The sequence below is a fragment of the Alosa alosa genome, chromosome 5 (genome assembly GCF_017589495.1).
Source record: "Alosa alosa isolate M-15738 ecotype Scorff River chromosome 5, AALO_Geno_1.1, whole genome shotgun sequence".
In the NCBI taxonomy this organism is placed as follows: domain Eukaryota; kingdom Metazoa; phylum Chordata; class Actinopteri; order Clupeiformes; family Clupeidae; genus Alosa; species Alosa alosa.
Window position 1 is genome coordinate 20,932,274 of NC_063193.1, and position 24,458 is coordinate 20,956,731.

The 24,458-nt window shown below is 43.9% G+C and overlaps 1 protein-coding gene and 1 pseudogene across 1 annotated transcript; both read right to left on the reverse strand.

Annotated features, from left to right (window-relative positions):
• LOC125294623 (hydroxycarboxylic acid receptor 2-like) lies at positions 1 to 2,677 on the reverse strand. The gene is made up of 2 exons (XM_048243505.1): positions 2,294 to 2,677; positions 1 to 1,160 (listed from the first exon to the last, which is right to left on the reverse strand). Exons 1-2 carry the CDS (start codon positions 2,675 to 2,677, stop codon positions 477 to 479), a joined length of 1,068 nt encoding a protein of 355 aa, XP_048099462.1. The 3' UTR covers positions 1 to 476.
• A 2,924-nt stretch (positions 2,678 to 5,601) lies between these two features.
• Positions 5,602 to 7,393, reverse strand: LOC125294442 (annotated as a pseudogene).
• Positions 7,394 to 24,458: the final 17,065 nt, after the last annotated feature.

Here is a 24,458-nt window from a genome sequence, read left to right on the forward strand (position 1 = left end):
TTACTTTGAAAGTGTACAGAGAGGTTATAATAAGGACTGTTTATGAAGTCAGTGCATTACCTAAGCTTGTCATCTGGCATGTTTAACTTCTTCTAGCACTGGGCAGATATGACTGAACGTGATGTACTGTATGTTTACAATACAAACATGCATCATGTTTGTATTCAAAGTTTCAAAGTTTACAATACTTCAATTTGTTTATAGGGACCCTCTCCACGTTACCACTTCTTTTTACAGGCCTGGTACTATTTTTATGTGTCGCCATGCCCGCTACTACAAGCTATCAGCAATTTCGTTGCTAATGCAAACAATGGTCTAGTTCAAAACTCCTTCTCCTTCCTCATAACAATCATGGCGCAATTCAAATGAGACCAACAGTTTTTTAAATCTCTGTCCATTGACACCCTTTCATATTTTTTTCTTAAGTAAGTCTCAAGGACCATAAGCTGGAGGGCGGGACTTAGACACTCTATAGTTTATGATATGGCCTCACTCCCGCTGTCAGCACTCATGGACTTCAGCTCTTGCTGGGTGGTGGATTGAGTTCTTGCTGAGGACACTGTGCTCTCCTCTGTGTCCTGTCTGCAGCGCAGGGCACGGGGCAGAGCACCCAACAGCGCCCTCCTAAACATGGTGCTGGAGAAGACGTAGATGATGGGGTCCAGGGCAGAGTTCAGGAAGTTTAACCCAAAAGACGCAATGGTGAGCTGGGTGAAGGTGTAGAAGGCGTTACAGTCCCATGGGCGATACGAGCGGATGACCCACAACCCGATGGTCGTCACTGTGGTGGGCAGGAAGCAAACCATGTACACTGTGACAATAACGACACACACTCTCATCGCCTTGCGCACCTTGGCCAGTTTTCCCATCTGTCGCTTCTTCAAGGAGCTGGAGATCTGGATGGAACAGAAGAGCAGCATGGCCAGTGGGAGGATGAACTCCAGGACTGTCAGGATACGGTATGTACCCACCATGATGGTGGAACCGTCCTCCTTGTATGAAGCGAAGAAGAAGCACTGGGTGTTGTTGCGGATGTTCTTGATATGGTTGAATGCCAGTATGGGAACCCAAGTGCTGATCACCAGGAGCCAGACAAACAGCAAAACAAATGCAGCCTGCTGCTTGGTAATGCGGTTAAAGTAGTGGTGAGGATGGACCACCTGGAGGAAGAGGACTGTGATGAGAAAATGTTTGATAAAGTCACAGTCCTGTCTTCTTCTTCAATCAGATTATGTTTCAGAATTAGTAAAAAATAAATTAGCATGATCTACTGATTGTGGTCTGGGCCCTTAAAGCGATGGTTCGGAGTAATTTCATCCTAGGGTCCTTTGCACAATGACCCCGAGCCAAACACCCTGATTATCTGCTACTATACCGCTGCGTCGACGTTTCTTCCGTGATTTGGGAAAAGCCCGTAAAAGTCCTGGCAGGAAGCGATTACATCAACGTTTTTTGGTATATCCAGTTTTTTTATATTTTTTTTCCGAAGTGTTTACAACTTAGTGTTAACTAATAATTGTTGCAAACTGGACTACGAACAAAATATTAGTGCATTCCTGGATCTACATCCTTATGCATGCTTCCTGCCAGGACTTTTACGGGCTTTTCCCAAATCACGGAAGAAACGTCGACGCAGCGGTATAGTAGCAGATAATCAGGCAAGTGTTATTTATATAAACTCCTGGTGCACTTACAAACTTTCTAATGCCTCGTTATTGGACTAAAGGTCATAGTTGTACTACTGTAGAAGTTTCGTACCATTCAGGGCATTATTAGTGGGGTAATTTACGAGATAAAAGTTGGTTCCATTACGACTGCAAAACGTCATTAGTTTCTGACAGCGCTACCCGACCAAGGGAAAAAAGGTTCTGGGAGGGTGTTTGGCTCGGGGTCATGGTGCAAAGGACCCTAGGGTGAAATTACTCCGAACCATCACTTTAAGCTCTATACTGTAAATTCAGTGGAAGACAGATGCCCAAGAGGATATCCCATAAGGTGAGACCTTGTATTCTCATTCAGAAAACATTTGTAATCATGGCATTTTTAAAAGTCACACACACACACTTGCTTATTGCAACTATTCAAACAATTACAACTATTTATCATTAGATTTAGCAAACTATTTCGTCTTTCAATTATAATTAACTTAGCTAGCTTCTTGGGTCAAAGTAGGTTACTCCTGGTTGAGAATCACTGCTTCAATATTTCTAGAACACTAATTAGTTGTTTGGTATTATCCTATATCCTGTGACAAATATGTTGAGAGAACATGATATAATGATAGTTTCCTCACCTTAAAGTAGCGGTTAATGGCCACCAAGGTCATCAGTGCAATGCTGGCCGAACGATTGCAAAACATGAGGAAGAGATGGATCCGGCACAAGCCATCTCCAAACATCCAATAGCCCCTAAGAAGGGTGTCAATCCTCAGCGGCAGACTCACTAGAACCAGGAAGTCCGCAATGACCAGGTTGAAGAGGAACAAGTTGTTGGTGTTCCAAGCCTTCAGTTTAAACCAGAAGATCCACAGGGCGAATATGTTTCCCAGCAGTCCCAGTATGACATCAATGGTGAAGACTGGCGGTAGGATCACGCCTTCCAGTTGAATACCGACTGGTGGACAGCTGCCACCACCACCACCAGGAAATGGAGTTGTGAGATTTGGCTCTAAGAGCATTTTTGGAAATAAAAATTACAGTAGTCAGGATTGTTAATAGCAGTCAGGATTGTTAGCACTCCACATAACTCTTAGGAATGAGGAGGTATATATGACCACAGTAAGAGACATTTTGAAATTCAGGACATTTCCCACTTCTCTCTTCCCCTTTTCTGTGGCAAGCAATCATGTAAAACAGTGATTCTTGAGATCTGGGACAAAACATGTCAGATAAAACAAGGTTTTGGGGTAAAATTATGCATAATATTAATTTGAAAAAATTACTCATAATCCTAATCAGGACCAGGGTAGTACAACAAAGCATAATTTCATGTTGCCTCATAAAACATTTTTATTTTAAATGGTATAGTATGTAATCAGTGCATAGAAAACCCCATGTCGGGAAGCAGGTCTCTTCACTTTAACATACCTTTAAAAGATGTCAAAGTAATGTAAAATATATTGTAAAATGTATGTCATAACGATTATTATAATGTATTTAGTTAAGTAAATCATTTCATCAGTATCAAAAGTTAAAAATTGAACTTGTGTCCGAGTTTTGGTCAACACCCTCAGACTTTTTTTGTAATAATAAAGATCAGGAATAATTGTGGGTAGCTAAAACTCAGAGGACCCCTTTAGCACTTCTTAGTGCTTCCTCATGCCATGATACCTTTCTAGCTCTGGTAAGTTTTTCATATTTTGTGTATTTAATATCCATCTATTAACACCTGGCATCATGTCACAACCATAGTGTGTCAACACCAACATGACCAAAATGTACCATTTGTGTTCCAAGATGTTCTGTAATAAAGGCTTAATTGATTAAGATTATAGAAATCACAGGCAACATATGCTAAAAAAACAGATGCTCCTGTAAGAAATACATGTGATATAAGAAGAAAATATAGTATTTTGTCAACACTATCAGATGTCAGTACCATCAGAATTTGTATAAATGTGATTTCACTTTGACATTAAAAAGGGTTTTTTGTAAATTATTGTAAAAATTTACAAATGAAATTGATCAAGATTCCATTTATAAAACCAGTAACTAAGGAAATATCCAAGGGCAGTGAATACTTTTTATAGGCACTGTATATCTGCCAAGGTGATGTATTTCATTGAAGAGGAACATGTGAGTCACCTGTAACCTATTTTTGGTATTTGTGAGGGTTCAATAGTCATTTTGAATGTAAAATGTTCCTGTTTGTTTACATTTTATTGTGCCTTGTCAACTCCGTCAGATGGACTTTACATTGTTTTTATTTCATGTGTAATTTTTATACTTCTAAATATCTTTGTTTATTATGAAGGTTAAAAACAAAACCTTACAATCTATAGAACCAAAACTGTATGCATTAAACACTGACTTGTCTGACTTTAGATTCTGAAATTCTATGTGTCTGATGGTGAAAATCTTCAAAATATTTTGTAAACCAATCAGTCGAAGGTCAAATGATGAATTGTAATAGAAAACATATCAGAATGTGTCTAAAGTTTTAATATCTTGAGGCACATGTTTTAATATCTTGAGGAACAGAAGCATGTAACCTAAAAACTTAAGGCAGGCAGTTACAAGCGGGCTGGGCAGCGTCCATTTACCCAGTGGAAGTTGGTTGCAGGGGGTTTTATGAGCAGGTCGGCTATCCAGCTTCTCAGAGCTGCTGGAACGTCAGGCACAAGTCTGCAGAGGGCCAGCAAGGAGCTAGCAGAGGAGACAGAGAGCTAGCTACTGGCTGTGGCTATGGAGGAAAGACAACACATGGGCCAGACACCCCAATAGGGTCAGCAGCAGGGAGACATCCCTATACAACCAGAGATGTACTGGCTAGGGGGCGAAACATCAGTGAAAGGTGCTACCAGCTAAAGACCCTGTAGCTGACCCCAAGTGCACTGGAGGAAGTGAGACAGGCAAGATGCCATGCAAGTAATTTACATTACAGTTATATTACCTGCTAACTTTGGTCATGCTACAGGGTACCATTATGCTTTACTATTTGTAACATAGTTGCCATTAGGCAGTTAATGTAAAATGATGAAATACCAATAATAACTGTTTACACTAAATACATATTTGCAATAACATTAGGCTATTAGTAAACTAGCTAGACTTCAAGAAATAAATTCGCTGATTTCTTCAGTCGTTATAAACCATTTTCAACGACTTAATATGAACACAGTTTAATCCATAGACTGGTTTAATCAATGTAACAGATGAAGTCTAAAACTTTTTTGTCACAATGCTATTACAAATACAGAAAGTTCTACTAACTGTTACATTTTATTTACATTTTGACCAATAGTGAAAATAGTTTGACAGGACAAACAGGACAACAAACAGCAGTACAAACTGTGAATGGCACAGGCATTTCAAAATGGGGTTCTTTTGTGGGGCCAACTGTACAAATGATTGTGGAAGTTTTGAAATCACAGGATTACCATGACCAAATTGTCTCAGTGAGCAGCGTGACTCTCCAGCGTACCCAAACCTAGCCCAGGCATTTCGAAATGGGTTTTTTTTGTGGGGCCAACTGTACAAATGATTGTGGAAGTTTTGAAATCACAGGATTACCATGACCAAATTGTCTCAGTGAGCGGCGTGACTCGCCAGTGTACCCAAACCTAACACATACAGACATGAACAAACTAATAAACAGTAAAAATAAAAAAATCCATGTGCTAGACGGAGCGGAGTAGAAACATGGGTTCGCTGTTGCTCTCCGGGTAGGGTAAACATAGAAGCCATTCTGTGTTTTCGTTTTTCCGCATTTCCGTTCTGGCCGCCGGGTGAATAAGGCGAATGGAGCCTTTCCAGATCCATTCTCAATTTCAATTGAGATTCGAAAAGTGGCCTGGTGTTAACCAGGCTAGTGAAATTCATTGCGCAATTTATCTCTGTCAATTTGACACCCCTTCATATTTTTCTTAGGACCGGAAGCCGGAGGGCAGGACTTAGGCACTCTATACAGGAGCAGTTTATGATATGGCCTCACTCCAGCTGTCAGCTCTCATGGACTTCAGCTCTTGCTGGATGGTGGATTGAGTTGCTCTCCTCTGTGTCCTGTCTGCAGCGCAGGGCACGGGGCAGAGCACCCAACAGCGCCCTCCTAAACATGGTGCTGGAGAAGACGTAGATGATGGGGTCCAGGGCAGAGTTCAGGAAGTTCAACCCAAAGGACACAATGGTGATCTGGGTGAAGGTATAGAAGGCGTTACAGTCCCATGGGCGATACGAGCGGATGACCAACACCCCGATGGTCGTCACTGTGGTGGGCAGGAAACAAACCATGAACACCGTGACAATAACGACACACACTCTCATCGCCTTGCGCACCTTGGCCAGTTTTCCCATCTGTCGCTTCTTCAAGGAGCTGGAGATCTGGATGGAACAGAAGAGCAGCATGGCCAGTGGAAGGATGAACTCCAGGACTGCCAGGATACGGTATGTACCCACCAGGATGGTGGAACCGTCCTCCTTGTATGAAACGAAGAATAAGCACTGGGTGTTGTTGTGGATGTTCTTGATATGGTTGAATGCCAGCATGGGAACCCAAGTGCTGATCACCAGGAGCCAGACAAACAGCAAAACAAATGCAGCCTGCTGCTTGGTAATGCGGTTAAAGTAGTGGTGAGGATGGACCACCTGGAGCAAGAGGACTGTGATGAGAAAACGTTTGATAATGTCACAGTCCTTTCTTCTTCTTCAATCAGATTATGTTTCAGAATTAGTAAAAAATAAATTAGCATGATCTACTGATTGTGGTCTGGGCCCTTAAGCTCTATATTGCAGGATTCAGTGGAAGACACATGCCCAAGGGGATATCCCATAAGGTGACACCTATTCACATTCAGAGAAGTCACACACACACTCTCTGGATTGACAAAAAAGTCATTATTACTACAGTTATTATACTGTAGTTATAATAGAATGAACTATCTTATGTATCAATAATTGATTGCTATGGCAACTAATTAGCAAACAATTACAACCATTTATCATTAGATTTATTTAGCAAACTATTTTGTCTCTCAATTATAATTAACATAGCTAGCTTCTTGGGTCAAAGTACCGGTAAGTTACTCCTGGTTGAAAATCACTGCTTCAACATTTCTAGAACACTAATCAGTTGTTTGGTACTATCCTGTATCCTGTGATAAATATGTTTGACATGTTGAGAGCTCAGTGTGGACATGACATAATAGTTTCCTCACCTTAAAGTACCGGTTAATGGCCACCAGAGTCATCAATGCAATGCTGGCCGAACGACTGGAAAACATCAGGAAGAAATGGATCCGGCACAAACCATCTCCAAATATCCAATAGCCCCTAAGAAAGGTGTCGATACTCAATGGCAGACTCACTAGAACCAGGAAGTCTGCAATGACCAGGTTGAAGAGGAACAAGTTGTTGGGGTTCCAAGCCTTCAGTTTAAAGCAGAAGATCAACAGGGCGAGTGTGTTTCCAAACAACCCCAGTATGAAATCAATGGTGAAGAATGTTAAGATCACGCCTTTCAGTTGAACACCGACTGGTGGACAGCCACCACCACCACCACCAGGAATTGGAGTTGTGAGGTTTGGCTCTGAGAGCATTTTTGGAAATGAAAATGACAGAAGTATAGTCAGGATTATTAATAGCAGTCAGGGTTGTTAATAGCACTCCACATCACTCTTTTAAATAGGAGTGAGGGGAGTATACATGAACACAGTGACAGTGTCACTTCCTCTTCTCACCTTCTTCCTTTGATGTAAAAACGTGTCAGATTGTGTCCAATGTTGTAATATAGGTACATATCAGGAACAGAAACATGTAACCTAAAAACTTAAGGCAGGCAGTTAACTGGCAGGCTGGGCAGTGTCCAATCATTCACATACACAATACCCACCTCAAGTTTCTTCAGAATTTTAACCATCAGTTTCTTGAGAACTTGAATTGAATCAGTTTCTTGAATCAGCAGAATACATGGAAGCCATTATGTGATTCCCTTCAACATTGCTCAAAAAGTTGCCTCATGTATCATCCATGTATAGCCTATTCCCGTTGGTGTCAATATAACCCATTTAGCAGTTACACTGTACCAAGCTAGTTAAAGCTAGATTGAGTTAAATGCAGAGACCAAATTTCCCTCACGGGATCAAAAAAGTATATATACTTATACTAAGTTGCGTAGGTCCACGCAAGTTAATGAAGACTGTCTCCCCTTGAGTCAAGCTAGTGACAGGTATAGCGACAGTGTCTTATACATTAACAAGATGAACATGAAACCAATTTACCATTCACAAGGTTCTTGCAGGTTTCAGTAAGTCAAATTTAAGACCTTTTTAAGACATTTTAAGACCATAAAGATTGAAATTTAAGACCTACACGACGCATTACCAAAAAATATTCAAATCAAAGAAATTCTGAAAAAATCATTGAAAAGTCGTTGAAAAAGCATTAATTTAATTTACAGATAAAGCAATCAAACTAGTAACCTTCCACACCCAACGTCTACAACCCAACTGATTTTTACATTGCTCACTTGTAGTATACTGAAGGAAAAATATCCTCACGTACCAAATGCCCTAAACCTTAAGCCCAAAATGAAAATAATCTAAAACAAACTAGCCCTCAAATAGAATAGATTTCATCAACAAAGTCAGAAATGAGACTGGAGTTGAAACTGGGTGTGAAAGTATGTTTTGGTTGGACACTGCACTGCACCGTGTGTGTTTGCATTAGAATGTGTGTGGGTGGGGTATGTGTATGAGCCTTGTCAAAGACGTTGTTAGGCTTACAGTATTTTGGGGGAGCTGAAACCACCCAAAGATGATCAAAAGCCCTCCTAAAAATATATAGTATTAATATGCGTCCAAATTCACTTCCATTATTCTCTGTTGAATTGCTCACGGAGTACTTATCTCGCACAAGTCGCACAGATGTCACTTGAAAGAGCGAAACCGGAGCTTTAAAATGATGTTAGCGGCTTGTGCTGATAAACAGTTTGCATTTTGCGGCTAGCTTATGTTTCTCTGCATGCTCTGGCTTGTGACTCCAGCGCCTTCACACCCAGAGTCCCCTAATTGAATAGTTTTTTTTTGCAAAGTTTGCAGCGAGCCTCGTACCTGGAGCTGGGTACCACTTGTAACCAACAGCAGACATCACTGTGATCTAGCCAGTGTTACCACAGTTACCTTGGAAAAGTAATCCGATTACTCCTTTAAAAAGTAACTTAGTTACTTTTAAAATCAAGTAATCAGTAAAGTAACTAAGTTAGATTACAAGTTACTTTATTAGTTACTTTCAGCAGCTGCTGACAACACCCCCACCGCCTCAACATAAAAATGATAACTGGTTTTGCCAATACTCACTTTATTGGAAATGCATTTTAACAGTAATGTCAACAATGTATAGCAGACATCCCAACCTGAAAAAAGGTAATTTTAGGGAGGTAGCCCTTTAGCCTAATTAGATACTGAAATTCAGATGTTTGTGCAATAATGTCTAGTCACTACACCAAATAAGGAAGGCCTATTGATAGAAATTTTGATGATAAAATATGTAGATTTTGGTAGTTTGGGCTTTTCATTTTCAAAAAGAGAACAAACGGGAGAGTCGGTGTTTGCAAAGAAAAGGCTTTTCATGTAGCCTTGGCAACTAGTCATCTAGTATAGGCCTGAATAATAGCAAATTAAATGACACTTGTTAAACTCACCTCAACAAGTCTTTTGCAGCCATGGGCAATGCTACAATTGGCATGGGCAATGATACAATTATGTTTTACTCTTATGAGACAAGGGTACACTTTCGTGTAGTCTGATGTGAAATGGGTCTTAGATGTTCTTTTTGGGGGCCACTGACTCTGCTCTCTGTCTTGGATGCGCTTCAGGCACACACGCACCACCCCTTTCTCTCTCCCTCTCCGTCATGTGCGCGCTAAACTCAGATGCACACGTGATTTGAATTCCGGTCCTGGCTTTGGCTCTTGTTCATTCTAGATTCCGGAGATTTTATCTAATTTGCGGGCGTCAGGAAGCCGCTATCGGGAGACTCCCAGAACTTCGGGAGACTTGGGATGTCTAGCTAGACAGCACTTTGTCACCAGCACAGAGTGTACAACGTACCTTAATGTTATCATGTTTAGCGGGACACAAACTCAAAATAATGACTGTATAGCTAAAAATGCGATCTCTCTCCTCCCTCTATTGTTGTTTATGTTTGTGTTGCTGCGTGGTATTACACGTGAGTCATCATGCTGAAAAGCGTGAGTGTTAATCCCGAGACAAAAAAAAAAAAAGCAAAGAATATATCTTTTACTAAGATTAAATGACAAAAATAGTAGGCCTAACGCACAGTGACTTGGATAAGTAACTTGAATCTGATTGCTAGAAATAGTAGCATGTTAGACTCGTTACCGAAAAAAAAATAATAATAATCAAAATAGAGTAACAGCGTTACTGGCATCACTGGATCTAGCCATGTCTGTAAGTTTGAAAGTAGGCCTACACTTTCCCATTTTCCACATGTAGCCAAACTTTAACAAATTCTGAGGAGACGCAGACGTATTTTTGCGGGCAGGTATTGCATTTATCACGGATTTGTAGATTTATCACCGCGAGGGCTACGCATCAACACCAATATCCCCAGAAAGAACTACAACACACTGAACCAATGTTCTGAACATTCTGCTGGTTTTGTTACAATGGTAGCAAAGACGCTAGAGCTCTGCTTTGCAAGCTACGACTCAATACTTTTTTGCTACTTTGTAATAACTTTCTGCGGCCAGCGTTTCTGGAAATGAACGATGGTAAAATATTTTTAGACCTGACTAAATGAATTTTAAGACCTCGAATGAAAATCTGGCCGCTTTTAAGACGCTTTTAAGGCCTTTTAAATTTAAAGTTCTGAATTTTAGGTTTTTAACACTTTTAAGACCCAAGGAACCCTGCATTCAGGGCTTCACAAGAATGAACAGCGGGAACAGCAGTCGGCAGAGACGGACTGGGACTAAAAAAAGGCCCTGAACTTTCTTCCAAAAAGGCATTTGCATGGTGTCTAAATGGCCTGGAGTGTCTGTTCATCTTTGTAAGACTCCAATTTTTTTTTCTCGCTGATTTATTTTCACTAGCAACAGGGCTAAGTAAACAAACATTTTGGCCTTATGGCCAAACTCTCTCCAAACTCTCCTAAACGCAAATAGGGCCAGGAGGGGAGGCAGGGAGTGCAGTAGGAGCCAGAGGGCCGAGCTCCCAGAGTGAGGGACTGGCTCCCATGAAAGCAACAAAGTCAAAACCTGGGGGGGTCTCTCAAATCTGAAAGTGTCTGGCATTTTTAACTCAAATCAAATCCCAGGTTTTGCACCTACGCCATAATGTCATGTGACCGTTTGTTTACAACTAGAGTGGTAGGCAAGAATGGTAGGCAAGGCACTGCAGAGAGTGGTAAGGCAAGCCTACAACAGTCCGGGTTGCATAGGCTACACATAGTTACAAATAGCTTCAAAATTGAAATTTTAATATCAAATATTGACGGGATGCCGACCACTTGTGTAGGGCCTAACAGTTGGTTTTACAATAAGAAGCAAAAAGGCGACAAACGACCGTTTAGCCTACCTATCCTAAATGGTTGTGGAGGATGATCGTTAGCAGCTGTGAAGTCTTTTTTATTCTCAAGATAGCCTAATCGGTGTAGCCTACTGTCTACGAAGACGTGGCTAAATACAACTATCTACAGTCATCCAAAATGAATTGCCAGAGACAGGCTATGAAGGAAAAAAGTGCAGCATTTTAAACATGGCAAGATTATTTTACCGAACAGTTTGTTCCTAATTTGTCTCGTGAAATTCCGTGCTTGTGGACATCAATCACCTATCTCCTGTCCTTCTATTTCAAGTTATCATGTGTGTCATTTGATTATATAATCACAACAAATGCTAATAAATGAAAACAGAATAGGCTTTTGTGCTATAGTTAAAGCTACAGGTCACTTAGGCTAACTCCGTATGTCAAAATAAACTGATTTGATCCTAATGGTTTAGCGATCACACACAACAACAACACAGCAACCTCAAACACCACTGTTGAACCCTAGGCTACTGCTTCAGTCATGTAAGAAATAAGCAGTTTATGAATTATCTTTACCCGTTTAATCAAGTCCACATGACCAAAATAACAACATATTAAAAGGCTGAGCTAGCATAACAGCCTAATATAGGCGATGCTGCAATGGATAACTAATAAAAGTTTCACAATTAATGAACTTTATCACTCACATTCTGAGTTTTTTCTGGGTGGTTATATATCCATGCAGATCGTCTTGGAATAAGCCATCGCTGTTATATGATATAATATGTTACAGGATTCATGACTAACGCCATTAATGTTATGATGCTGACTGACGCCCGGCTATAACAGTAGCTTCTAGGCTTCCGGTTTTAAAGTCTGTTGAGTCTACTGCTACCAAAACCTGTCGCTGTTCAGTTGAAGTTAAATGATCAAATATTGTTTGATTTTGTGTCAGCTTTCAGAAGGAAGACATGTTCCTTTCTGGTCAAATTTCGCAGCTTCTAAGAAAGGCTATCGTCTTCGTGTAAACCGAGTTTTGAACAGAAAAAAAAAGTTAGGCTACCATTAGGCTACATGCAGGTTCTCGATACAGATCAATGCACCAAATCAGGGCGATTTTAGCGAAACAACGTTCCTGTGACGGGCTATCAAATATTGAACAATGGGATAACGTTTCATCATCACCTTTATTGATGCCTGAAATGTTGACATTGCTGAAATACAGAGATGTAGCCTACTGAGAGGCAGCTGCAGACAACGATGTTCAATGGGTTCAACTTGTCCTTTGCCTACCAGCTGGATGTAAACAAAGCTATAGAACCTAGAATACGTCACATGAAAAACGTTAATATGAGCAAACCGTATCGATTTGACAGCACTTCATAAAATCTGAAGAAGTCACCCTGCTTTGATGTGAGTGTTTTGTCTATTTGCATAGGTGTTCATTGGGCTAGCCTACGTGGTTTGATACGTGCTGAAAAGTCCTGTTTGCTGTTGAACTTGCGCTTCACCTCAAGGGCGTAGGTTTGGTCTCAGCTTTGGTGGGGACACATCCACAACTCCTGTTGTCACAATACCAACATTATTTTTTCAATACCAATAGCAAGTGAAGAATCTCGATTTTGATACTCAAATGCATTTTTAAAATTTGATTTGGTTTGTGTGTGATTTGTGAGATCATTCACATCAGTGGCAATCATAGAATTTGATTGACCCTCCAGACACACACATAGAAAGTGATGGTTGTCATAGGTTTCTTTTTCATATTTTGGAATTCATATAAACTATACATTTATATTGATAATTATTTATGGTATTTTATGATCTGCGTGATTACTAATAGCTAAACATATTTAGTAATTTGATTACATCATATTGATATTTAAATTATTGGGCTACACTTGTACATATCATCACATTTGGTGTGTAAATCTAATTGCCTGTCACTCTCCGTGCGTGTACAGCTACTGTAGCGTGCATGTCAGATAACCCTTCACCCTCCCCCCTGTTTTTCAGCAAATCATGAATCATATGACGACGTTTCTTGTACTGTTGTGCTGGCTGTCGGAATGATCAGCACCACAAATAAGTTCGCTAAAATATTGGTGGGGACAATTTTGTCATCATAAAATATTGATTAGGACTAGTCCTTGGCGTCCCACCCTAAATCTACGCCCATGCTTCACCTATTCTATGTTGATTGACAAAGCCATAAATTATGGCCCATAATGCAGCCTACAATGATTGTGTTGTCTGATGATCTAGCTATCCTCTGCCATTCAGAGCTCCGGAAAGTTCCCAGCTATTTTGAAACACCTGTTAGCAATCTCTGATGTCGGAATATTCAATGGCTACCCGACAATATCTCAGTGCAAACTCCAAAATTGTTTGTCTATTAATTTTCCACGGTTCAACACATTAGCCTACTAGAACATAGTTTGGCTGGCTTTATTCATTTCTGCCAGTTACACTACATGCATTATTGTGTTTGACACTGAGGATAGCCTATCTGAGACGATGGTCTGGTTTAAATGAGTTACGTTGTGAAATTGAGAATGGCACAGACTAAATCGTTTAGTCTATTTCTTTGTATTGTGAAATTGAAATGAGAAATGGACTATTATAATCAATAATATGTTGAAATTAATTAAAAGTAATCAATTTCTATGAAAAATCTATGTCTGTTGTGTGCGTGTGTCAAGGTAAAGCCTAGGCCTACCATGCGCATATACTGTAGGCCTACTGCACAAAAGCGCCACTTGCGCCTAGGCTATTTCATTGTATCGCCTTGTTAGGCTATACGCGGGGTGTGCCAACTTTTTATTTATGAGATAGAGAGACCCCCTTCAAGACAAAAAGATAATTCGAGCCCTGGAGTGAGGGGAGTATACATGACCACAGTGACAGTGTCACTTCCTCTTCTCACCTTCTTCCTTTGTTGTGAAAACTTGTCAGATTGTGTCTAATGTTGTCACTTCTTCTTCTCACCTTCTTCCTTTGATGTAAAAACTTGTCAGATTGTGTCCAATGTTGTAATATCTTGAGGTACATATCAAGAACAGAAACATGTAACCTAAAAACTGTCTGGGCAGTGTCCATTAATTCACATACACAATACCCACCTCAAGTTTCACGTCAGAATTTTAACCATCAGTTTCTTGAGAACTTGAACTATCAGTTTCTTGAATCAGCAGAATACATGGAAGCCATTATGTGGTTCCCTTCAACATTGCTCAAAAAGTTGCCTCATGTATCATCCATGTATAGCCTATGCCCGTTGGTGTCAATATAACCCATTTAGCAGTTACACAGTACCAAGCTAGTTAAAAACCAGCTAAAAGGGTCTTACCAACAGCTTTACACAGTGCAATATCATTCTGGGCATGCATTGACAGACTTCACTGATGTCAAAGACTTCATTCTCTGTCAGTGTATCATGAGTTTGAAGCCGTTATTATGACTGCCGCACAGCGAAGCGGCATATAGGTTTAGTCAAGAGTTTTTCTTTCTTCCAGATTTTGACAATGATTCCCGGGACACTGAAAGACCGTGGGGGCATGAAACTTGGTGGGCATGTAGCCCCACAAGGATGACACAGAACCATTGTTTTTAGTTTTTACCTGCCGGACTGGACCCCCAGAAAGTAGGGTAGGGTGGACATAGTTTTCTGTGAATATCTCGTGAACTGTAGGACCCAAGGAGGACCACATTTTTTGACATGTCTTATGGGGCCATGTCAACCCATCCCATAACCACTCATTTGATGTACAGTATAGCCCCATCTAGTTAAAAATGAAAAAGCAAAAATGAGGTGGTGTAATCGCAGGTATCTCTGGCTGACATGGTCAAAGCTGCACGAAATTGGAGGTGTCATTATGACACCCAGGGCCGGCGTAGTTGTGTAGGGCCCAAGTTTATGGGGGCAGCCATGGCCCACTGGTTAGCACTCTGGACTTGTAACCGGAGGGTTGCTGGTTCGAACCCTGACCAGTGACCGCGGCTGAAGTGCCCTTGAGCAAGGCACCTAACCCCTCACTGCTCCCTGAGCGCCGCCGTTGTAGCAGGCAGCTCACTGCGCCGGGATTAGTGTGTGCTTCACCTCACTGTGTGTTCACTGTGTGCTGTTTGTGTTTCACTAATTCACCGATTGGGTTAAATGCAGAGACCAAATTTCCCTCACGGGATCAAAAAAGTATATATACTTATACTAAGTTGCGTAGGGCCACGCAAGTTAATGAAGACTGTCTAATGAAGACTGTCTCTAATGAAGACTGTAGAGCGACAGTGTCTTATACATTAACAAGATGAACATGAAACCAATTTACCATTCAGGGCATGAAAAACGGAAGAAACTTCACAAGAATGAACAGCGGGAACAGCAGTCGGCAGAGACGGACTGAGACTAAAAAAAAGCCCTGAACTTTCTTCCAAAAAGGCCCACCATTTGCATGGTGTCTAAATGGCCTGGAGTGTCTGTTCATCTTTGTAAGACTCCAATTTTTTTTTGTCTCGCTGATTTATTTTCACTAGCAACAGGGCTAAGTAAACAAACATTTTGGCCTTATGGCCTTCGTCAGTGTCACTGTCATAAGGCTGAAACATTTGTTTACTTACCCCCTGTTGCTAGTGAAAATAAATCAGAAAAAAAAAAATTTGGAGTGCGACCAATCTTTGTTTTTCTTTAAAGGTGCTCTAAGCGATGCTGGATAACGTCACTTCTGTTGACTTTCAAACAAAACAGAGAGCTAGCTCGCTACTTCCTCCCCCTCCCTCCCGTGCTGCTCCCGTGCAATTGAAACTCTCCTAAACACGCATCTCGTCTGTGATTTGCTGAAATAGTTTGTTATGTTTTTATGGGCTAGGTTTGCCCAGGTTATTTTTGTTGCAGTTTTTGGAGCCTGGGCTGTCTTTCTGGGCTGGTGTTTTTTACAGTGTATTCAGGACACAGACAGCTAGCGGTTGGTTAGGTGATGTTTGCAGTAAGTGACATAAAATGTTTTAGCCTAAAAAACGCGTGGCATCGCTTAGAGCACCTTTAAGTTTCCTGGATCACGCACCCACCGAAAACAAATGGGAGAGCGTGGTGTTTGCAAAAAAGGTCTTTGTAAGACTAACAGACATTGCACATACTGTACAAACTGTATATTACCACACCCCTGGTCGCATTGTTTAAAAAAATAGACAGGCAAAATAAGAAAATAAACTTTGCACCTTTGGTTGGAAAACGAGTTTTACGCCATGCGCCAGGGTCGCCTGATTTGGGCTCACATTTTTCACGACATAGCTCCCCCTGCAGCTTCGGTAGCAAGTGACTGCTACGCTAAACCCCCACTAGCTAGCGAGCTAGCCATCAATAAACCAAGCTAAACACATAGGGCTCACAATAAAACCGTCGAGCAAACACATTGTTCAAGAGACTATCAAATCACATTACAAAAACGAAGTTCACCCAAGGGTAGGCTACTTACAATTTCAACAGCAAAAAACCAAAGTCGGTTAATCCGTTTGCAGTCTTCTTAGAAACTACAATCTGACTACATTTTCTGAGTATTTTCACCGAGAGTTACATCCGGATGTGTTGGGACCGCGACCAGAAAGTTGCATATTCGGTTTTTTCAGCGGAGAAGCACTAGGGGAGGCGAAGCACCCACCAAGCGACCCAAAAAGTGTTGTAGAACCAACACAACGACTCTCAACCTGCATAATTAAGGTCATTTTTGCTAAAATTGTTGCATAGGGCCTCTTTAAAAGGGAATGTAAGACCTATACATGGATTTCTAGCAATGTCACGAAAACATGCGTGCGCAACCAAGAGGCAGAAAGCACCATAGAACAGCATAAAGCAATGCAAAAGAGCAAAAGAATCAAATGAGTTTTTGTGCTGAAAACTGCACTAATTCGAAATCACGATGGTTAGAGAATGTTAAATATGTACAATAGTGCTGTCAAACGATTTAAATTTTTAATCACGATTAATCGCTGAATTCCTATAGTTAATCACGATTAATCACATATTTTATCATATGATTAAAATTCTATTATTTTGCATTTCTGAACTTTCCAGGAGTCCATATTAACAATAAAGTAATTATTGTGCATCTTGATTGGGATTCAAATGAAAGCAAAGCAAGTTACTTTATTAACTGAACTTTAAGACGTAGGTCTATTTGATTATTTCAAATCAAATTTCAAAAGATGTGCAGCAGACCTGAGGCAACACAATAGGCTATATTTTTCAGAAATAGCTGATATAAAATGAAATAAATGCTACCACAGAAGTGCATGCACAAAATGTAGGCCTACACACATTATAAAGGGCATAATAAACAGAAAATATTATATTCATACTATATTCATTATCTTTGAGTTCAGTTGAAAATAAGGAACTTTTCAACGCCTAAGTTTTTAACAGGCAAACACTGGATGAACAATGTATTTTATGGAGCAGCGTCGACCAAATATAACTGAATCGTGATTTACAAGGCGGCAAGGGTGTGATGCTGAAAATGGAGTTTGTATTGAAAAAGAATGGAATCTAATGTAAATGAATGTCGAAAAGCAGAGTGCACATAAACAAATAGTAGCAGCCAAAGAGGAATGTTGATAACAGAACAAGTGACGGTGAAAAAATCTTTGGTGGCACCAAGTGTATGCAGCATGCTTTTAGCCTACTAACGGCGCATCATCATAAAGATACATTTAATCTGCATCACGCCCCATTTCAGTGGAAAACATGTTAACATTATATCATGGGAAAGACAGCTAGTAATCACACGTTGACGTTACATAGTGTAATGATCTGAGCCTAGCTGTTGATAACTGTGCTCCCATGATGCTGTTCGGTGATGTGTTATGTTGAATGTTAATGTTAACCATGCAAGTTACCAATGTTGTGCGTCCTGACTGTCATGTTTATAGTTTATAGTTGATTACAGTGTTCATAACCGGGTCTAACTAGTGTGTGTTGTAGATACAGCCTCACATAGATGTTTAGTGTGTTTGTGTGTTTTGGTGCGTAACCAATAAAGACCTTTCTAAGACAACTTTGCAAGATTGTTACATTGGTGTCAGAAGTGGGATGCTGGACCCTACTGGGCCCGGGGAGGAGAAAGCTGCGACCGATACCCCAGCGATGATGAGTTTCCCTGCCAAGGCGACTCTCGACGACAGTCTCACCTGCTGGGCCCTGCACTGGGCAGGCGGAGCCAGCCTGCAGCATGACCGTAACGAAGAAACCGCCCCGCCACAGGAGGAGGCGAACCAGGACTAATGGCAGCATCCCTGGACTGTCAGGCAGCTCTGCAACTGGTCCCCAATGACAGGCCAGAGGGATCTTCACCAAAGCGATGCTTTGGTGAGACAACTGGCGCCATACCTTCAGGCAAGCCGGCTGCAGAGACTGGGCAAGGGCGACAGGTGCTTGGCCTGCAACTGTATTCCTTGGTACTGGGGGCTACCAGCGACTGCAGGTACATGAAGAGATGGCACTGGAAAGCGTTTGTCTTGCGAGGCATCCACCGGGCTGGGCAAGCTGAGAGACCTGCTGCTGTCGCCTGGCGCCCCAGCTTCATGGAGATGGCACTGGAAGCGTTTGGCGAGGCTCTGGAGGAGCTGGAAAACATCTTCCACACAACGGTCAGTGGAAAACATTCACACGCCAGACATCTCCATGGAGGAAGACAGGGAGGAGTTGGAGACGACGCGACAGACCACAGCACAGCCACCACAACGCCGCCCACGCAGTGAGTGGAAGAGGCTGGCCAGCGAGACGGATGCTACTGGTGTGGGCAGAACAGGTCACATTGCTGGAGGTACTGTCCCGCCCCAGCACCCATGCACGCCTCAGTCAAACTAGAGGGGGTGGCACGGAGGAGGGGATGCCACCTTCAAGTTTCACTACCTCCCTGGCTATGGACTGCATAACGACTGGGCCGCCTCGACCAAACAAGAGGACTCTATGTGGACTGTACGCCAGAGCGGGACTCAGTGTGGTGCCTTGATCGACCTGGCTCCACCATCTACGCTGGTGCGCCCCGTCTCTTACCCGCACCTGGTAGCCAGACCCAGAGGCTGGGGAAGAGACAAAAACCGCGCATCACAACAGTTACCGGAGCGAGCGGAACTGTATGGACAAAAGTGGTGTGCGTGTGCATCAACGGTGAGACGGCGAGCCCGCTTTTGGTTGGCTAGCATTCAGGATGATTTGCATTCTCGGCCTGGGCGTGCTAGAGAAATGGGGGGCTGTGGTGGACATTTCCAGTTCACCACCTACACTTAGGGACGAGCAGCGTAGTGTTGGACACGGCGGGGAAAACAGAGCATGAAGTGGGAGGAGCTGGCTGACAAGAACTCTCAACTCGCTCCACACAAGCCCTGGGAAGCAAACTTCGCCAAAGAGTGCTCGCCATCCAAGACTCTCCCTCCCACACAAGCCCATGAAACTCAAACCCTGCAAAAAAACACAGGTCTCATCCAGTGTCCGCTTGCTGAGTCTCCGCCCCCTCCCCACACAAGCCCCAGCAGAAACTCAAACCCAGCGAAAAAACAACAGGTCTCATCCAGGTCCAGCTCGCTGAGGCCCGCCACTGCTCAGCTCCGCCCACCAGGGAGAAGCCAAAGAGCTGGGGTTGAGCAAACACCACTCAAAGCTCAGAGACCCCTCTGTAGAGACAAACCAAGCCGTAAATGAACTGTGCACTTTGTAGCTGTGAGGGGCTGGTGGAAACTGGGTAGCCAGGTGTGGAGACTACTAGCAGCATACACCGACATCTTAAGTAAGAGATGGGGACTGCACCCGAGCGAGCCTGGTCCAACACGATCATCGACACCCGGAAATGCCCCGACCCATTAAACTTCAGCCTCATAAACACCGTTAAGCCAAGCGACAACCAGCTGAAGAAAAGATCAAAGGAAATGGGCGGACGGGGTGATAGAGCCAAGCAATCAGTCCCTAGGCTGCGCCTGCTGTACTGGATCGAATAAGGCCATTTCGTCGGTGGTTCTGTGTTGACTAAAGGCAGCCTCAACCAGGTAACCGGAAAGACTCCTACCCGCTCCCCGCGTGACGATGTGCTGGACAGCATTGCTGGCTCCTGCTGGTTTAGCTCGCTGGACTTACGCAGTGGCTACTGGCAGATTGAGTTAGCCCGGGCTTCGGCCGAAGACAGCGTTTACCATCGGGAGAGGGGCTGTGGCAGTTCGGGTACTTCCGTTCGGCCTATACGAAGCAGGCCAGCGAACTTTGAGCAACTGATGGGCGTGTCTGGCGGGCATTCCATGAACATGCGTGCGTGGTTTACCTGGACGACATCCTGTGTCATGCAACAGACTTCACCGGTGCCATGGGACATCTGGAGAAGGTGTTCGCGCCATACGAGGTGCTGGGCTCAAACTGCACCCGAAAAAGGTGCCACCTGTTCGGAGGCAAACCGGGTTCCTGGGCCATGTCGTGGGGCTGCCGGGTGGCCACCGACCCAGCTAAGGTGGAGACGGTGAGGCGACGGCCTGTTCCACGCGATGGTGCCCTGAGCACCGGCGAACTTCCTGGAGCTTCCCCGGTGCTCGCGCCTTCCTGACCCTCGACTGCCGTTTATCCTGGACACCGACGCCAGCGACGTGGGCGTCGGCGCCGATATCCCTCTCCTGAAACGGGCGGGCAGGGCGAGCAAGTGGTCACATGCTTCAGCCGCTCACTGGACCGAGTGGAGAAGAATTACTGCGTGACACGCAGAGAACTGTTGGCTGTGGTGGTGGCAGTCGCCATTTCGAACCTACCTCACGGCAAGCGGTTCCTGCTGAGAGCGGACCATGCGTCGCTCACCTGGCTGCTGAACTTCAAAGAACCAGAGGACCCAGCTGGCTCGGCTGGTTTGAGGCGCTCAGGACTACGACATGGAGATTCGACACCGGGCGGGTCGCCTTCACGGCAACGCGTGTGCAGCAGACCAGTGCCAACGCTGCCACCGGAGGGAGGAGAGGAGCCTGGCCGCGGCTCGGCGGAGACCCGCTCGTCGACTACAGGCTGCATCACCGCCCGGCAGAGAGAGAGAGTCGCTGTTTTCAATGCTAGCCAGCGTCGCGCCAACAGAAGGTCAGGGCCAACCAACAGCACGCCATTGAGGGAGCCAACGCTCGTCAGCAGCACGCCAGCGAGAGACTCAACGCTCGCCAGCGCCGCGCCATCAAGAGAGCCACCGCTCGCCAGCTTCACGCCAGCGAGAGCTACCAGCTACAGTGATCGAGAGACCGGACACAACGCACCACCAGCCAACGCCACAACGCAGCACTGCAGGCGGCAGCTGGGGCCACGGACGCTTACAGTCGCCGGTGGACGTGATGTCGAGGAGGAGATCCGGAAGGCACAATCGGAAGACGCCACGCTCGGCCGATTGTGGTCATGGATCGAAGCCGGTCAGCGACCGCCATGGACTGACGAATCAGCACTCGATCCAGAGATCAAAGCGATTTATTCACAGTGGCGGGGAATAGTAGCACGTCAAGGACTGTTGTATAGACACTGGCGAGCTCCCGATAGGCAATCTGGACATTTCCAGTTGCTGGTTCCTGCTGGATTACGAGCCTGTGTGCTGGAACATGTGCATGGGGCAGTGGGGGCGGCTCATTTCGCACTGCAAAGACTCTTCGTCTGGCTAAGAGGCCACTTCTATTGGCCGGGATGCAGGCTGGGCGTTGAACTGCATGTTCACTGCTGTGACGCCTGCACAGCGAAGGGCTACGCCCACTCGCACGCTCCCGCTGCAGCAATACACCAGTCGGGAGACTCCCATGGAGCCGGTAGCCGTCGATGTCATGGGCCCACTGCCAGTCACAGAGCAGGGGGAAATCGCTACGTGCTCGTGGCCATGGACTATTTCACTAAGTGGCGCAGGCGTATCGCAGTGCAGATCAAAGCACCAAACGATTAGCGGACAGACTGGTCCACTGAGATGTTCTGCGGTTCCGGGGCACCGGAAGGAAACTCCCAGGCGACCGAGGAATTTCAGGCAGAGGTGTTTGCTGAGGTTTGCCAGCGCATGGGCATCGGGAAAACGAGAACGACACCTCTGCATCCATAAAGCAGGCGGGCTGGTGGAACGGTTTTAATCGGACTCTAGCAGTGCAGCTGGCCATATTGGCCGACCGACAAAAAGGACTGGGACTTACACTTGCCCCTGGTGCTCTGGACATATCGCACAGCAGTGCAAGTCAACAAAATGCACACCGGCAGCTCTGATGTTCGGGCGAGAGCTACATACGCCAGTGGACTTGGTGTTCAGTTCGCCTCGAAGTGGAGGGGAGGTAAGCCAGGGCTGGAATACTATAAGCAGCTACGCGAGAACTGAAAGGAGTACCACAGGTTGGCCAGGCAGGCTATGAGTGAAGCTGGAATACGTCAAAAGCGAGCTTACGATCACGGCTATTGTCAGCGGCCAGGAGTTCAACCAGCGATAAAGTTTGGGTGTACTGCCGGATAGAAAGAAAAGGCATTTCCCGAAACTCACTAGCCAGTGGGTCGGACCGTGCAATGTCTTAGAAAGCTGTCTGATGTGGTCTGTCGTGTGAGACTGATTAAGCGTCGGAGAGTTGTGGCTCTCCACCGTGATCGACTGGCCCGTATTGACCCTGGCCTCAGCTGAGGTCATGGAGACTTTGACACCCTGACTCTGTGGAACTTGGTGACAATGGGCTGTGGCTCTAACACGGTCACCGTGCAGCCTTCACCGAAGTCAATCGCCAAGGACGGTCAACGCCAGCTGTCAGCGTCCCAGCCAGGCCTGGACTCGTGAGGGTAAGACCAAGGGGACATGGACTAAGTCAACAGTGTTTCTCAAAGTGTGGTCCGGGGACCACGTCCAAAGATATCCCAAGGTCCGGCGAGCAGGCGTGGTAAAAATAGTATAGATGAGTTGTTAGCAATATTGAACCCATGTAAATCTAAACAGTTCTGCAACACTGCCTATGTAAAAGATATGCCAATTTAAATCATATGAATCCTCTGACACAATAAGCAAAAGTGAAAAGACAATAAGCAAGGTGGTTCAGTGGTAGGCCTATTGTGTCTATTAGCTAGGTGGTCCGTGAGGTTTTTTTTACTGGTTAAGTGGTCCTTGGTCTGAAAAAGTTTGAGAAACACTGGTGTAATGATCTGAGCCTAGCTGTTGATGACTGTGCTCCCATGATGCTGTTCGGTGATGTGTTATGTTGAATGTTAATGTTAACCATGCAAGTTACCAATGTTAAAGGCCCTGACTGGTCGTGTTTATGTTTATAGTTGATTACAGTGTTCATAACCAGGTCTAACTAGTGTGTGTTGTAGATACAGCCTCACATAGATGTTTAGTGCTGGAGCATAAGGGCCAGGTCTGGCCCAACATTATGTGTTTGTGTGTTTTGGTGCGTAACCAATAAAGACCTTTCTAAGACAACTTTGCAAGATTGTTACAATAGTTATTAATTCACAGGACATTCAATCATTTTACTAACACGGCAGTTATGAAGAATTATGTTTATGGTACTTACTCATGTCGAAATGATGTACATTACCAACCTAATTCGTCCCCATGTATTGTACAAATTTAGCATGTAGCTACACTTACAATAATATCCCATGCAAAACGGTTTAGCTTGCTAGCTAGCTAACTGTGGAACTTCAGTATAACATAGCCAATTATCTCACCTAGTTGTAGGAAACGGGCTACGTTCATATTACAAGTGATAGAATGAATGTGTGACTTATGTTTAGTTGATGTTATGACATATAAAGTTAAGCTTGCTGAACTTAATTATAGTCAGCCACGGGCAGTTTGACTGTGCCTATCAATACATTCATAACACTCCTGTTAGAAAACTGGAAAGAGCAAAACATAGGAACATGGTCACATTAATCCCATAAACACACAGATAACTCTTACACCAACCTTATTTTGTGCCTTTTATTCATGTTTGTTTCAAGATGTAGTAAATTAACTATAAGCCCTTTTCGCTCCCCACTTTGATGCAGCAGCATAGATTTCCTTTATATCAGTCATCTTTCACCTAAAAGGGGGCGTGTACGTGCAGCACATACAACGTTCCATTCAATTCGTCAGTGCATATTGTTTCCGGTCTAGCTAGATCCGGTGTGGTTTTGTAGTTGTTCTAACGTTACTAGTTGTTGCAACAGCATGTGAAAAAACTACAAAGTTTGTTACACCAAAAAGAACGTTAATCTCGAGTTAAAAAAATTGACGCCGGTAAAATTGGTTTACGTTAACGC